Source organism: Mesoplodon mirus (genome assembly GCF_964341445.2).
Source record: "Mesoplodon mirus genome assembly, chromosome: 7".
Taxonomy (NCBI): Eukaryota; Metazoa; Chordata; class Mammalia; order Artiodactyla; family Ziphiidae; genus Mesoplodon; species Mesoplodon mirus.
In genome coordinates this window covers 6559962-6571026 of record NC_138983.1, presented here as the reverse complement: position 1 = coordinate 6571026, position 11065 = coordinate 6559962, and the positions used below count along the sequence as shown (strand labels likewise).

At 58.2% G+C, this 11065-nt stretch overlaps 2 protein-coding genes across 4 annotated transcripts; both read right to left on the bottom strand.

Moving 5' to 3' along the window:
• Positions 1-239: 239 nt before the first annotated feature.
• On the bottom strand, positions 240-7406 carry BRMS1 (BRMS1 transcriptional repressor and anoikis regulator). Of its 3 annotated transcripts, XM_082626252.1 has the most exons (11): positions 7249-7406; positions 4520-4665; positions 4361-4451; positions 4118-4245; positions 3891-3970; positions 3710-3806; positions 3045-3137; positions 1848-1912; positions 1309-1348; positions 1063-1172; positions 240-797 (listed from the first exon to the last, which is right to left on the bottom strand). In XM_082626252.1, the coding sequence occupies exons 1-11, from the start codon at positions 7398-7400 to the stop codon at positions 732-734; spliced, it is 1068 nt and encodes a 355-aa protein (XP_082482378.1). In that variant the 5' UTR covers positions 7401-7406; the 3' UTR covers positions 240-731. The 3 variants fall into 3 exon arrangements, with proteins under 3 accessions (XP_082482378.1, XP_082482377.1, XP_082482376.1); XM_082626251.1 differs by lacking the exon at positions 1063-1172 and having other exon boundaries at positions 4118-4236; positions 7249-7405; XM_082626250.1 differs by lacking the exon at positions 1063-1172 and having other exon boundaries at positions 7249-7404.
• A 249-nt stretch (positions 7407-7655) lies between these two features.
• Positions 7656-9913, bottom strand: B4GAT1 (beta-1,4-glucuronyltransferase 1). Its single transcript, XM_082628138.1, has 2 exons — positions 8743-9913; positions 7656-8515 (listed from the first exon to the last, which is right to left on the bottom strand). Exons 1-2 carry the CDS (start codon positions 9796-9798, stop codon positions 8324-8326), a joined length of 1248 nt encoding a protein of 415 aa, XP_082484264.1. The 5' UTR covers positions 9799-9913; the 3' UTR covers positions 7656-8323.
• Between the last annotated feature and the right edge of the window lie 1152 nt (positions 9914-11065).

The window sequence follows — 11065 nt, the reverse complement described above, 5'->3', positions numbered from 1 at the left end:
TTCAGACGTTGCTCACCAGCACCAGGCAGTCCAGGGCCCTGCCCCCCACCTCTGGGGAGCAGGCGAGTGGGAGACCCCCCTTCCCCAGCCTATCCCCCAAGTCACGAGTGGGTAGGCTCCCGCTAGGCAGTGAGAAGAGGTACCAGGGACCCCAGAAGAGACTGCCTGTCACAAGCACTCTCCATGAGAGCCCTGATTCCCTTGCAAGGTAAATTAGACACACGCTGGTCACACCAGAGTCCCAGAAAGGTTTTAATTCCAGTCCCTGAAATCTGGGAGGCGGACACCAGGAACCGCCTTGAGAAGGACGACCTGGGGAGCCTGTCTTCTCACCTCCAGCAACAGCCAGGACACAAAGGTCCCCCAAATATCATTTCTGGCCCAGAGTTCCCGTGAAGTGGGACCCAGCTCACTGGCTCGGTGACTAGGGAGCCAGATCCAAGGTCAGCAGAAAGGATGCTGCTTTGGCTTAAGATGAGGCACATCTTCATCAGGGAGGGCACCGCGGAGGCTGACCTTCGGTGGGGGCAGGTGGTGGGCTAGCCGGGGATGGAGGAGACAGTGTTGCCTGGCTAGGGCAGCTCCAGGCCACAGTTGAACAGGGCCCCGAGGAGGGGCAGAGGAGGAGTCCAGACCAGTGGTGGATGGACGGGAGGGCCACAGCAGCACTGGAGGGCTGGCTGGGCAGACGCTGAGGGGCCTGTCAGTCTGCCTTTCTGCAGCAGGTAAGTTCAAATGCTGGGTTTGCTGCCAGCTGCTCCAAGGGCCCCCTGGCTGTGAACAGCAGGGTCAAGGTCCTGGGGGTACACAGGAAGGGAAAAATCACTGCAGGTGAGGATGGCGAACCAAGAGGGAAGCAGGCACTTCATATGGGGGACTGAGAGGAGTGGCCTCAGTCTGGCCCAGAGCAGGCAAGGCCAGGAGGGTGCAGGTCAGCTCCACACCCGATTCCTGGGCCTTTCTGGTACTCTGGGCCCTCCAGGCCAGCTGCTAGGGCTCAGCACTCCACCCTCCCTAACCAGAGCTGGCAGGGCAGGTCCATCACCTAGCCCCATTACCCACCCCCGCCCTAACTCCCACAATGCCCTCACACCCAGACCGTCCTGACTCTCTCAGGCCACTGATCTGACACAAACCCTGCCTCCCTCTGGGCTCCTTTCCTGGAGGCTGGGCTGGGGGAGGGAGAACAACCCCGGTGGTTTGTGGGGTTTTTTTTTTACCAGGGATCGAACCCATGCCCCCTGCAGTGGAAGCGCGGAGTCTTAACCACTGGACCGCCAGGGAAGTCCCGACCCCGCTGGTTCTTACCATCTGATTTTCTCTTCTGAGGGGACACGGCTGCTCTTGCCTGGGTGGGTAAGAAGAAACCCCCCTGAGAGCCTGCCTCCAGCTTGGCAAGTCCCCCCTCCACCATCAGCCTTTCTGGGGTGGAGGCGCTACTGGGTCTGGGCTGCACTCGAGGGGTTGCCGGGGGATAAGACCCCTTCTAGGCAAAGGTTTGATGTGCTCTCCTGTCAGAGACCCAGGCAGCCCAGCTGCTTTCCCACCTTCCCGCCCTCCCTTTACCCCCCGACCCCATCAAAACCTGCCCTGCAACAAGGAAGGGGCTGATGTACACTAGAAACTCCCTCCTCCAGGCCAGCCTCAGGCCAAAGGAGGCTTGGGAGCTCAAGCAATGCCAGGGAACCTGGGCTGGAGGCAGAGGGTGCCGAGGGCTGAGCAGAGCGCTCCCCAGGCTCTCAGAAGTCCACACGTGGAGAGCCTGCAAAGACCAAAGCTGGCATCTGGTTGGGGAGGGGGCGCTGCACTGCCAGCCCCCATCCTGAGACAGGCAGCACCGGACCCACCTTTTTGATGGCCGTCCAGTCCTCCAGGATGTCGATCTCCTGCAGCATGTACACGATATAAGGGCCTGCAATGGGGGTCAAGGAAGCAGGAAGCCTGGTAGAGGGGGCAGGTGACGGGCCTTGGCCCGGGAGCTCCAACACTCAGGAGAGGCGGTGCCGTGGACAGCGGGGCAGGGAGCCGAGGACCTTGATAAGAGCTCCAGCTCCACCTCCTACCTCCTAGCCCCCGGGTGGAGGGGTGGCATGGCTATGGCCTATTTCACCCACTCCACGGGGGCCTTCCAGCCTCAACCCTACTACTGCTCAGCTCTCCTCACCTCTTCTCCAGTCTCAAGGTCAGAAGGCCAAGGTCCATGCCACCCACTCAGGGATCTGGCCCCTTTCCCCATCTACAAAGAGACTCTAGTCTTCTCTGTCCTGAAAACAACCCTCCTTCGGTCTCACGCTCCCCTGTGGGGACCAGCCACTCTGTCCCCGATGTCTCCACACCCTCACCTCCCATTCACCCTTCAAGTCTCTGCAGCTCAGATTCTTCTCTCCCTCCCTGCGTGAACCTGATTCCCACCACCAGGAGGTCAGTGCCCTGAGAATCTGGTTGCTGCAGGAATATGAGGGGTGGGGTGGGGTGCACAAGAGAATTCAATTCAATTCAACTCCGAGCTGCTGTGCCAGGAGGGAGGAAGGCACAGCAGGCCCTGGACCAAAGGGACTCACGCCTGGGGCGGGGCAGAGATGACGATGCCCAGGTGGGAGGCAGGTGCCCCAGTTTAGGTACAGGGGTAATACTTAAATAGCCATTTCGGTGGAGAAACCAGGAGAGGCTTCGTGGAGGAGGTAACAACCGAGATGAGCACTGAGCAGGCACACAGGCAAAGGCAGCCGATAGGAGAATGGAAAGTCAGCAAAGGCATGGGGGTGGGAAAGCCTGGGACATCATGGGAAAGCCAGAAGGGGCTCAAAGGAGATCTCACTCAGGAAATTATGGGGAAATCTCTGGATGGATGTTTCTATTTTTTACGGTCCACACAGCCTAGGAGGAGCCCGCAAAAAATGCCTGATGGCTGGATTTGACTGGACATGGCCACAGGATGCCAGATGACCATAAGTGAGTCTGGTCTGCCTCTGTCTTCCGTGTCCCTCCACCCTCCTCTGCCCTGACCTCTTGCCCAGCTCGGGCCACCGTGGGGGAAAGGATACCGGAAACAAGAGGGGCCTTCTTCCTCTTGCTGGGCGGCAGGGATCCCCAGGTCTTCGAGCTGCCTCTGGCGTGCAGTTTGTCATCCCACCACTCTGTGCCGCAGACCAGGGTCAGGATCAGGGTGCCGGCCATCCCAGGACGCCCCACCCCTGTAGCCTGCGTCCCTCACCCGGGCCACGCCAGCCCTTCCCCATCACCCGCGCCCCTACCCCAACCAGGGCAGTGCAGAGAAGCCTGGGCTTGGGGTTGGAAGCTGAGTTCAACCCTGGGAAAGAGGTCACCGTGATTTTGTGAGCCTCGGTTTCTTCACCTGTTTCATGGACAAGGATACAGTAATAATTCCTCCCTCCCCAGTGCCCTTTATGAACGTCTGCCTGTGGACATGGAGAGGACTTGGCCATGGTATGTGCGTGTGTCAGAATGACACCTCCGTTCTGGAAATCGAGCAGGGGGGCAGGGGACCTGCTCTTCCTGAGTCCCCACTGTGTGCCAGGCTCTGGGCTAGGCGCTTCCCTGGCTGCTTTCATTCAGTCCCCACAGTGACCACGAAGCAGGTCCTCTTACAACCCCCCTGTGCAGGCGGGGAAGCTGAGACCCAGATGGGGGGCAGGCACTGAAAGCACAGGGCCTGGGGCAGGGGTGCCCAGCCAGACGCTCGCCTCACCAGAGCTGATGTCCAGGCTCTGGCGGTCCTCCTCCAGCCTCTGGATCCGCTCCTGCAGCTCCCCCTGCAGGGTGTCGTAGAGCAGCAGCTTCTCACTCTGGAAGAGGCAGACTGGCTCAGCCAGGCAGGCCGGGGCGGCCACTTCCGTCCCCACCCAGTGCCCAGCGCCCGGCACATTCACCTCCAGGTGCTGCTTGGCTCCCTGCAGCTCACACTCGTACTTGTTCCTGATCACGTCCAGACAGAAGCCCTTGTAAATCCCTGTGGAGGGAGGGAGAGGGAGGTCCTGCTTGGCCGGGGACCCAGGGGCCCATAAAGGGGGGCCAGGAGCATGGGTGAGGCAGGGCAGGGACGAGAGGGGAAGGGGACAGAGAGCCATGGCTTCTGGTAGGGGAACAGGGCACAGACCTGCCACCTGAATGCGGATCTTGAGGCTCCGCTGCAGCCCCCCGAGAGGCTCTGTGTATTCGGGCGCCCTCTCAGCTCCCACCTCCTCCAGCCGCACCCGCAGCTGACTCAGCCGTTCCCTGAACAACCTGGGAGGTAAGAGGCAGCCGCGCACCCGTGTGCTCGCCCGTCAAACATGAGCGGAGCGCCCGCTCCACAGCAGGCCCCAGCCAGCCCTGCCCGGCCCCAGGGCCCCTTGCTCACTTCTCCTTCAGCTCCGAGAACTGCTTCTCCAGGTCCAGCATTTCACTGACGCACTCGCTGCGGCGGCGCTCGTAGTCCTCATCGTCCATCTCTGGGACAAGAGGCCAGTCAGGGCCGGCGGAGCAGGGGCGGGCGGGCGCACGGGTGTGTGGGGCTCACCTGAGCTCTCCTCCTCGGACTCGGTCTGGCTGCCGCTCCGTTCCTCCTCGCTCTCTTCCTCCTCCCCATTCATCTCGGCGGCTGAGTCGCCCTCTGCTTCCATCTCCTCTGTGTCTTTGCTTGGAGGCTGGACAGGCATCTGGGCTCTGGGAGTAGGAGTGGAGCCATCACTCGCCACTGCCCACAGCTCTGAGCGGGAAAGTGGCCACTTGGGAAGTCAAACCAAGCCTCACTGCAGACAGGGACAACCGGGGGGGTGAGTGGACTCGCCACACCCTGGGCACACACTGGGTGGGGCAGGTGCAAGTGGCCCTGCCTGCACATCTCCCAGAAGCCTGGGAGCCACAGAAAGGCCCATGCCCTTGGATGCTGCTGGTGATCCCAGTCCCAGGAATAGTGGCCAAGGTGACGATCCATAAGATGGGAAAGGCCAAGGGTGGGCTCCCCACTGTCTGTGGGGCCCAAACTTCTGACTGGGGCTTTCAAGGCCCTGCATAGACTGGACTTGAACTGCTGGTCCAGCTCCTTCACCCCACCTTCTAACGCTTAGTTCTCAGATACACCATGCACTTCCTCCCCAGCGCCCCCCGCCCGCCGTGCTGCACCTTCTATGATGCCATCCACTTATCTTCCCGAGAACACTCTACAACGCTCGTCTTCTCACTGTGCTCAAATCCTATCTCTCTCTTCTTCCTTTAAGACCTCACGTCATCAGTGCTCCCGTCTTCTGCATCCTCCACTCTCCCTCTTGACAGCTCTGTCCCATGAAACTTTAGACGCACTCAGGAATTTCCCACCATATAGAAAAATCAGAAACACAAAACTTCACCCCACTCCACTCAACCGCCCCCCGTTTTCCAGGCCTTGCTCTTCCTGCTTTCACCTCCCGCTTGCTCCAGTCTGTTTCTGTACCATTGCTCTCAGCTGCAACTGATCCTGCAGAGTTAACAGACGACCACCTTGTACCTAATGCCAGTATTTTTTGGTGCTTACCTCAGGCTGACTTCTCAGCAACACTGAATACTGTTAAGCATTCCTTCTTTTATTCACTCATTTAATCTTTATTGAAAATCTAATATATGCTAGGTACCATCAGACAGCATGGTAGGAAGCAGGCACAAGTGTGACAGAAAGACAGTCTCTGACCTCAAGGAGTTTACAAGTTCCTGGATGAGAGAGAGGCCAAGAAGCAGATCATTACTGTGGGGTGAGAAAAGTTAAGACGAGGGGCATATGTGAGAGACAGCTAAACTGGGACCTGGAGTCTGCTGCAGTTTTGAGGGCAGAGGAAGATGGGCCAGACAGATGAGCTGAGCTGGTTGAGGGAGGGAGCATTCTAACCAGAGTGAGTAGCGTAAGCAAAGACCCCGAAAGGAGAGAAGGGGCAGGGTTGGGGACACCTGGGTCTAAGCCTCAGAGAGAAATCTGGGCTGCAGAGATCTGGTCATCACATATAGTGAGCTCTTCAGGCCTTGGGAGAGGGTGCAACCAGCAAGGCAGAATGTGTGGAGAAGGGGCTCGTGATGGAACTCCCAGGGTCACCAAAGGGGCAGATGATACGACCCCTGCAAAACAGAAGGAAAGTAGCAAGAGATGGAGGAGGGAAAACTCAAAGCGTGGAGAGAACTTCAGAACGAAGGAGACGTGACAGTGCCAAGTGCGGCCAAAAGATCACCCAAGAGGAAGAATATATAGTCTTCTCAACAGATCATCTCTTTGTCTCCTGGGGGCTTCTGGTTCACTGTGATGTGCTTGTCTGGGCACTTTTTCTGTAGTCCTTTAGCTCCGTGTAGACACCCTTCCTTATTTATTTACATGTCTATTTGCCCGTTCTCATGTCTGTCTCCCCAACCAGTCTGTAAGCCTCACCAGGGCTGGGCTGCACATGTGCTTTATTCGCCTAGCACAGTACTAACTCATCTAATGACTGGAGGATTTGCAAATACAAATTAAACCAAACAAACTTTTGCAGGGCAGGGATTGGCTTTTACTTCTTGGTAGCCCCTGGCCTCTGTAGTGGTAGCAAACGTCAATTCAAGTAAATTAACTGGCCTAGCCTAGAGGACAGTTTTGAAACCTTCCTCAATGATTTCACAAATGATCTGACCCTGACGTGAAAACCTCGGTTCTCCAAACCAGCCTCATCTTTCCCATTCTCAAGCCGCAGTTCCTGCATTTCCCAAACTTCGCAATTCCTCTTCACTGTTAAATATATTTATTTTAGAAGACGCAGCGGTAGGTAAGTCCTACTCTTCCGGACCAGAAAGGGTGAGGGGTTGGGGGAGGTCTCTCCAGCAGTCTGAGTCTACTGGGTGAGCTAAATTAAATCACAACCTCCCCCTCCTTACCCCGGGTATAAAAAGAGAATAATAAAGATTGCAAGCGGTAAGGAATGGAAAAGCAAATTATAAGGCACTGTGCACAGGCAGTTTATCTCTCAGAAAGTGAGCATGTCGAGGGCAGGCCTCCTCGGAAGGAAGATTCTTCCCCACCCTCGAAGAAGCCAACACAGTCCCTCTACGGCGCGCCGAGAGCCTCCCGTCCCGCTCCATCTGCGTACGCGCGGGTGCGGGCGGGACAATCACTGGCTCTTTCACGGCCAGCACCGGTCCCGCGGCCCCCGGCACGCATCCGGCCGGTTAAGTCTCCGCTTCGGCCCCGGAGATTGGGCCGGCTCCGACCCACTGGCCGGAGAGGGCAAACCAGGCGCCAGGGTTGGCGTTACGCACCCGCGGGGAGTGGGGCCTCCGGCCTCACGTCCGAGACTCCCTGAGAGGTACCGGAGGCTGCCGGTTCTGGCCGCCGCCGCGGGGCTCCCGGAAGCGCCGAGCGAGCCTTTTCTCCGGAGGCGAGAGCCTGTCCACGCTTCCGCATGCGTCATCAGCAGGCGCCCGTCCGAGTGCTCACAATTGGACAGCTGGGGGCGAGGCATGCCGGGATACCGCGGGCCGGTTCCCATAGCAACCGACTGAAATTCACACAGGCTTTCAACAGGCAGGAAAGGCCCTTGTGCGTTTCTTGCTCTGCCGCCCGCGCGCCTTGGTCCGCAGCCACCACCCAAGGCTTGAAAGGGGAGAACCCGCGACCTGCTCCCCCACCCCGCCCGGTTCAGGAGAGTAATGGAGCCGGCTTTAGGTGTGAACACTCATTTATTTACACATTGTAGTCAGTAGGCAAATTACCCAGCCCAGCCTATTCAGGGGTCCAGATCTCAGACTCCCAGGCACAGAGCCTGCAGACCCATCCCTTCTCCAGGGCCCCCGAGACGGAGGCCTAAGACAACCAGGAAGTTGCCTAAAAGCTAAGAACTAAATTCAACGCCTTCAACTGATTTCTTTCCAAAATGCCCATTTTGTTAAGTACTCAGACTTCTCAGCTCTGCCCCATTCATATTTTGCTCTCCTACAGCCCACCCACCCAAGAGTGTTAATAACAATAATAATAACAACAATAATAATACTGCAATAATATTAATAATACTTCACATTTGTACGAGGCTTACAGAATGTTTTCACACGTAGCATCTCATCTGAACCTCCTAACAGTTCTGTGAGGTAGGTATTCTCACCTCCCTTTAACAGATGGGGTAACTGAGGCTCAGAGAGAGAACGGGATTTGCTCAAGGCCACACAACTAGTTAGTGATTCAGCTAGGACTTGATCCCAGCATCCCATACTCAAGTCCAGTGTTCAAACACCACAGCTGCCACTGTAAAGTGGAGTGACATTTCTTACCCCAGTCAGGCCTGAGGGGCGCCTAAGGAGTGAGGAGGCTGAGACTTCTCAGGCTAGGGGAGGGAGGGGCTCAGCAGTGACGTGGGGAGTCAGGGTACTTGGCTTTCAACTCCTGTTTGAACTGACGGTAAAGGATCTTATTGTGCTGATTTTCGGCCTCTTTCTGGGGATGGAATTTCAGAGCTTCTTTGAAGCCCTTATGAACCAGGAAACCTTCGTTCAGCACCTCGAAATCGAATCCTGCCACGTGCAGCTCACAGGCCTGTGGGGGGAGAGACAGGTCAGCAAAATTTGATGACATTCCTAGGGCAGAGACTGACATCCCCGCTCGCTCCAGCATTCCTGTTCCTCTGGAGGCGACCATCCAACCACCTCCTGAACTATGATCCCTCCTGCCTCACTACCTCTTTTCCATCCAGAGCCACTCATAGCTCCCTGACCCCACCATCCATCCTGCCCCATTTCCCCTGCCCTCTCCCTTATGAGCACCTGGCTGATACGATTGAAGCCATACTGCCGAAAGCGCTCGTCGAAGTTGGGCACCTTGCCTCCGGCCACGTAGAATGGCTCCCAGGGGTCTTGCCAGGGCACCACGTAGGCAGGCCTCAGCAAGGTCTCTTCTGGCAGGTTGACCCAGCGGGAGTAGTTGGTGGGCGCCTGGCAGGGGGTGCACAGCCCATAATAAAAGGGCCGCACCTCGCCCACCTGGTAGAGCTGCAGCAGCTCGTTTTTGTTCGTGGGCATGCGGCGGGCTCGACGGATCTCGAAGGCAGGCACCACCAGCGCTGTGCCCGCCCATTGCTTGCTCTGATCCAGCATTTCTCGCAGGCCTCTCCACAGCCCCTCACTGGGCACCATGTCCACGTCGATTACCAGGGCATAGTTGGCCCCCTCACGAGCCAGATTCCTCAGCAGGTTATTGGGGTAGGAGACATTGGTGCCCAGCGCGTAATTGATCCCGGGCTGGGCCACCCTGGCTAGCTTGTCAAAGACCTCCTGGCAGGACCGCAACAGGGCAAACTCCCCTGGCTCCCGGGGGTCAGGCACGGCGGCCTCATAGCGTGAGGGGCACACAAGATGCATGGCAACCCTGGCACGCATATCGGGGCAGTGGCTGCTCAGCGCGTAGGTCAGCACCGTGGCCAGCTGCGCCTCCTCCTTGGTGGCGGCGAACACCGACACGGATAGCGGGCCCTCCCAGCGCTCCAACAGGCCCGATAGGTGCAGCAGGTTGTCCACACTGGCGTGAGTGGCCAGGATCACATCGTTGGGGTCCATGGTGGTCTTCAGTAGGCCCCTGTAGACGCGATAGTCGCCGCTAGCGTCCAGGACGCCTCCGGAGGCCAGCGCGGTGCGGAGCTGCGCCTTGACTTGGTCCACCGACCGGGGGGACGGGGGAAAGAATTCAAAATATTGGTCTTGCTCCTCCTGCCCGTGCAGCCCGGACAGCAGCGACAGGTAGAGCAGCTGCAGCATCGCCACCAGCATTAGCGCGGCCAGCAGCAGCTGGTAGAAGGCGCACCGTATGGCGTAGGACATCTGCATGGCTCTCGCGGCTCGCGGCGCGCAGCAGAGACCACCGGGCCGCAGCCTCTGCCTGCCGCCGCAAGCCCGGATTTACCGCAGACTGCCGAGCGCGGCCGAAGCGAGCCGAGGCGAGCCGAGTCCCTCGCGCAGCCGCGCCCGCCCGCCCGCGCCGGCCTCGGGCGCGCCAGCTCGCCCCCTGTGCACCGGGAGGAGCTACTGCATTCTCTGCCCGCGCCGCGCGCTTTGTAAACGCTGGAAACTGCCCGCCACCGTTCCGCCGCGCCTGCTGGGTTCCCAGGGACAGGCACCCCCTCCTCCGGGTCAGTGCGCGACCTCCTGGACCAAGCGCGTCCTGAAACCCCGCCGCGCTCGTCCCCGACTTAGGGAGGGGAAATTGTGGCAGAGCTTGGCTGCAGTGGTGAAGGATGGCGCGGGTTCCCACCTGTGGCAGGCGGAAAGGAACACAAAAAGCTGCTTTCTGTCCGCCGTCTCTTCCTCCTCTAGGTCTCATCAGGTCTGTACTGAGGAGTGCCTGCGAGGGTCCCGGGAGGCGCGGAGATGAGAGATAAAGGAATGTGGAAAAGTGTGCTGTACGTGGGACGAGGTGGCCGAGTGGTTAAGGCGATGGACTGCTAATCCATTGTGCTTTGCACGCGTGGGTTCGAATCCCATCCTCGTCGGTCGTGTTTTACACTGGAGATGAGTCTTAATTTTCACAACCCGATGTCTGGAGCAGCGGGTCGAAGAGAATTGAACAAGAGGTGGGGACCCAGTTCCGTCCGGACCGGGCCTCTCTTCTGTCTTTGTTCAACGTGCAGTCCTGGCCGTTTCATACTCCAGGTACCTGGACCTTATGGGAGGAGGTTGGAGGTGTGCTTTTCCTTCTCCCTAGAAAGAGGGCCCGGGGTTTGGTGGCACCTAAAAACCAGAACCGGAATTCTGGCCAATGCTAAACTGGGGGCCAATATGTTTTCCGCAGGAACTAGAGAAAACCACCCTGGAGGAGCTGCTCTGTCTAAAGTACTGGAACTTGGTGGTGGCAGTGGCGGTGATGCTTGATCATTTAAATTATTAATCTATTCAGTGCACTGATTCCCCTCCCGCAGCACTTCTCCCAGGGCAGAGACCTTGTTTGTATCCACACACCTGCCTCCCTCACACACACACTTAAGCAGAAGGCCTCGAATATCTAACACCAGTCAGCGTACACAGAAGGTGCTTGATAAGTGTTTGTGGAATGATTGCTCCATGGACTCTTTAAAAGAGGAGAGGCTGTGGGGAAGGG

What these genes read in the sequence shown, in the direction of transcription:
- BRMS1 (XM_082626252.1), bottom strand. Translation starts at nt 7,400, where the DNA reads ATGACGCATGCGGAAGCGTGGACAGGCTCTCGCCTCCGGAGAAAAGGC. An exon ending in GTCCGAGGAGGAGAGCTCAG is followed by an intron (nt 4,452 to 4,519) that starts GTGAGCCCCACA and finishes CTCTTGTCCCAG; the next exon opens with AGATGGACGATGAGGACTAC. An exon ending in GAAGGCCCCTCTTGTTTCCG is followed by an intron (nt 1,913 to 3,044) that starts GTATCCTTTCCC and finishes CCCCCATTGCAG; the next exon opens with GCCCTTATATCGTGTACATG.
- B4GAT1 (XM_082628138.1), bottom strand. Translation starts at nt 9,798, where the DNA reads ATGCAGATGTCCTACGCCATACGGTGCGCCTTCTACCAGCTGCTGCTG. An exon ending in GCTTCAATCGTATCAGCCAG is followed by an intron (nt 8,516 to 8,742) that starts GTGCTCATAAGG and finishes CTCCCCCCACAG; the next exon opens with GCCTGTGAGCTGCACGTGGC.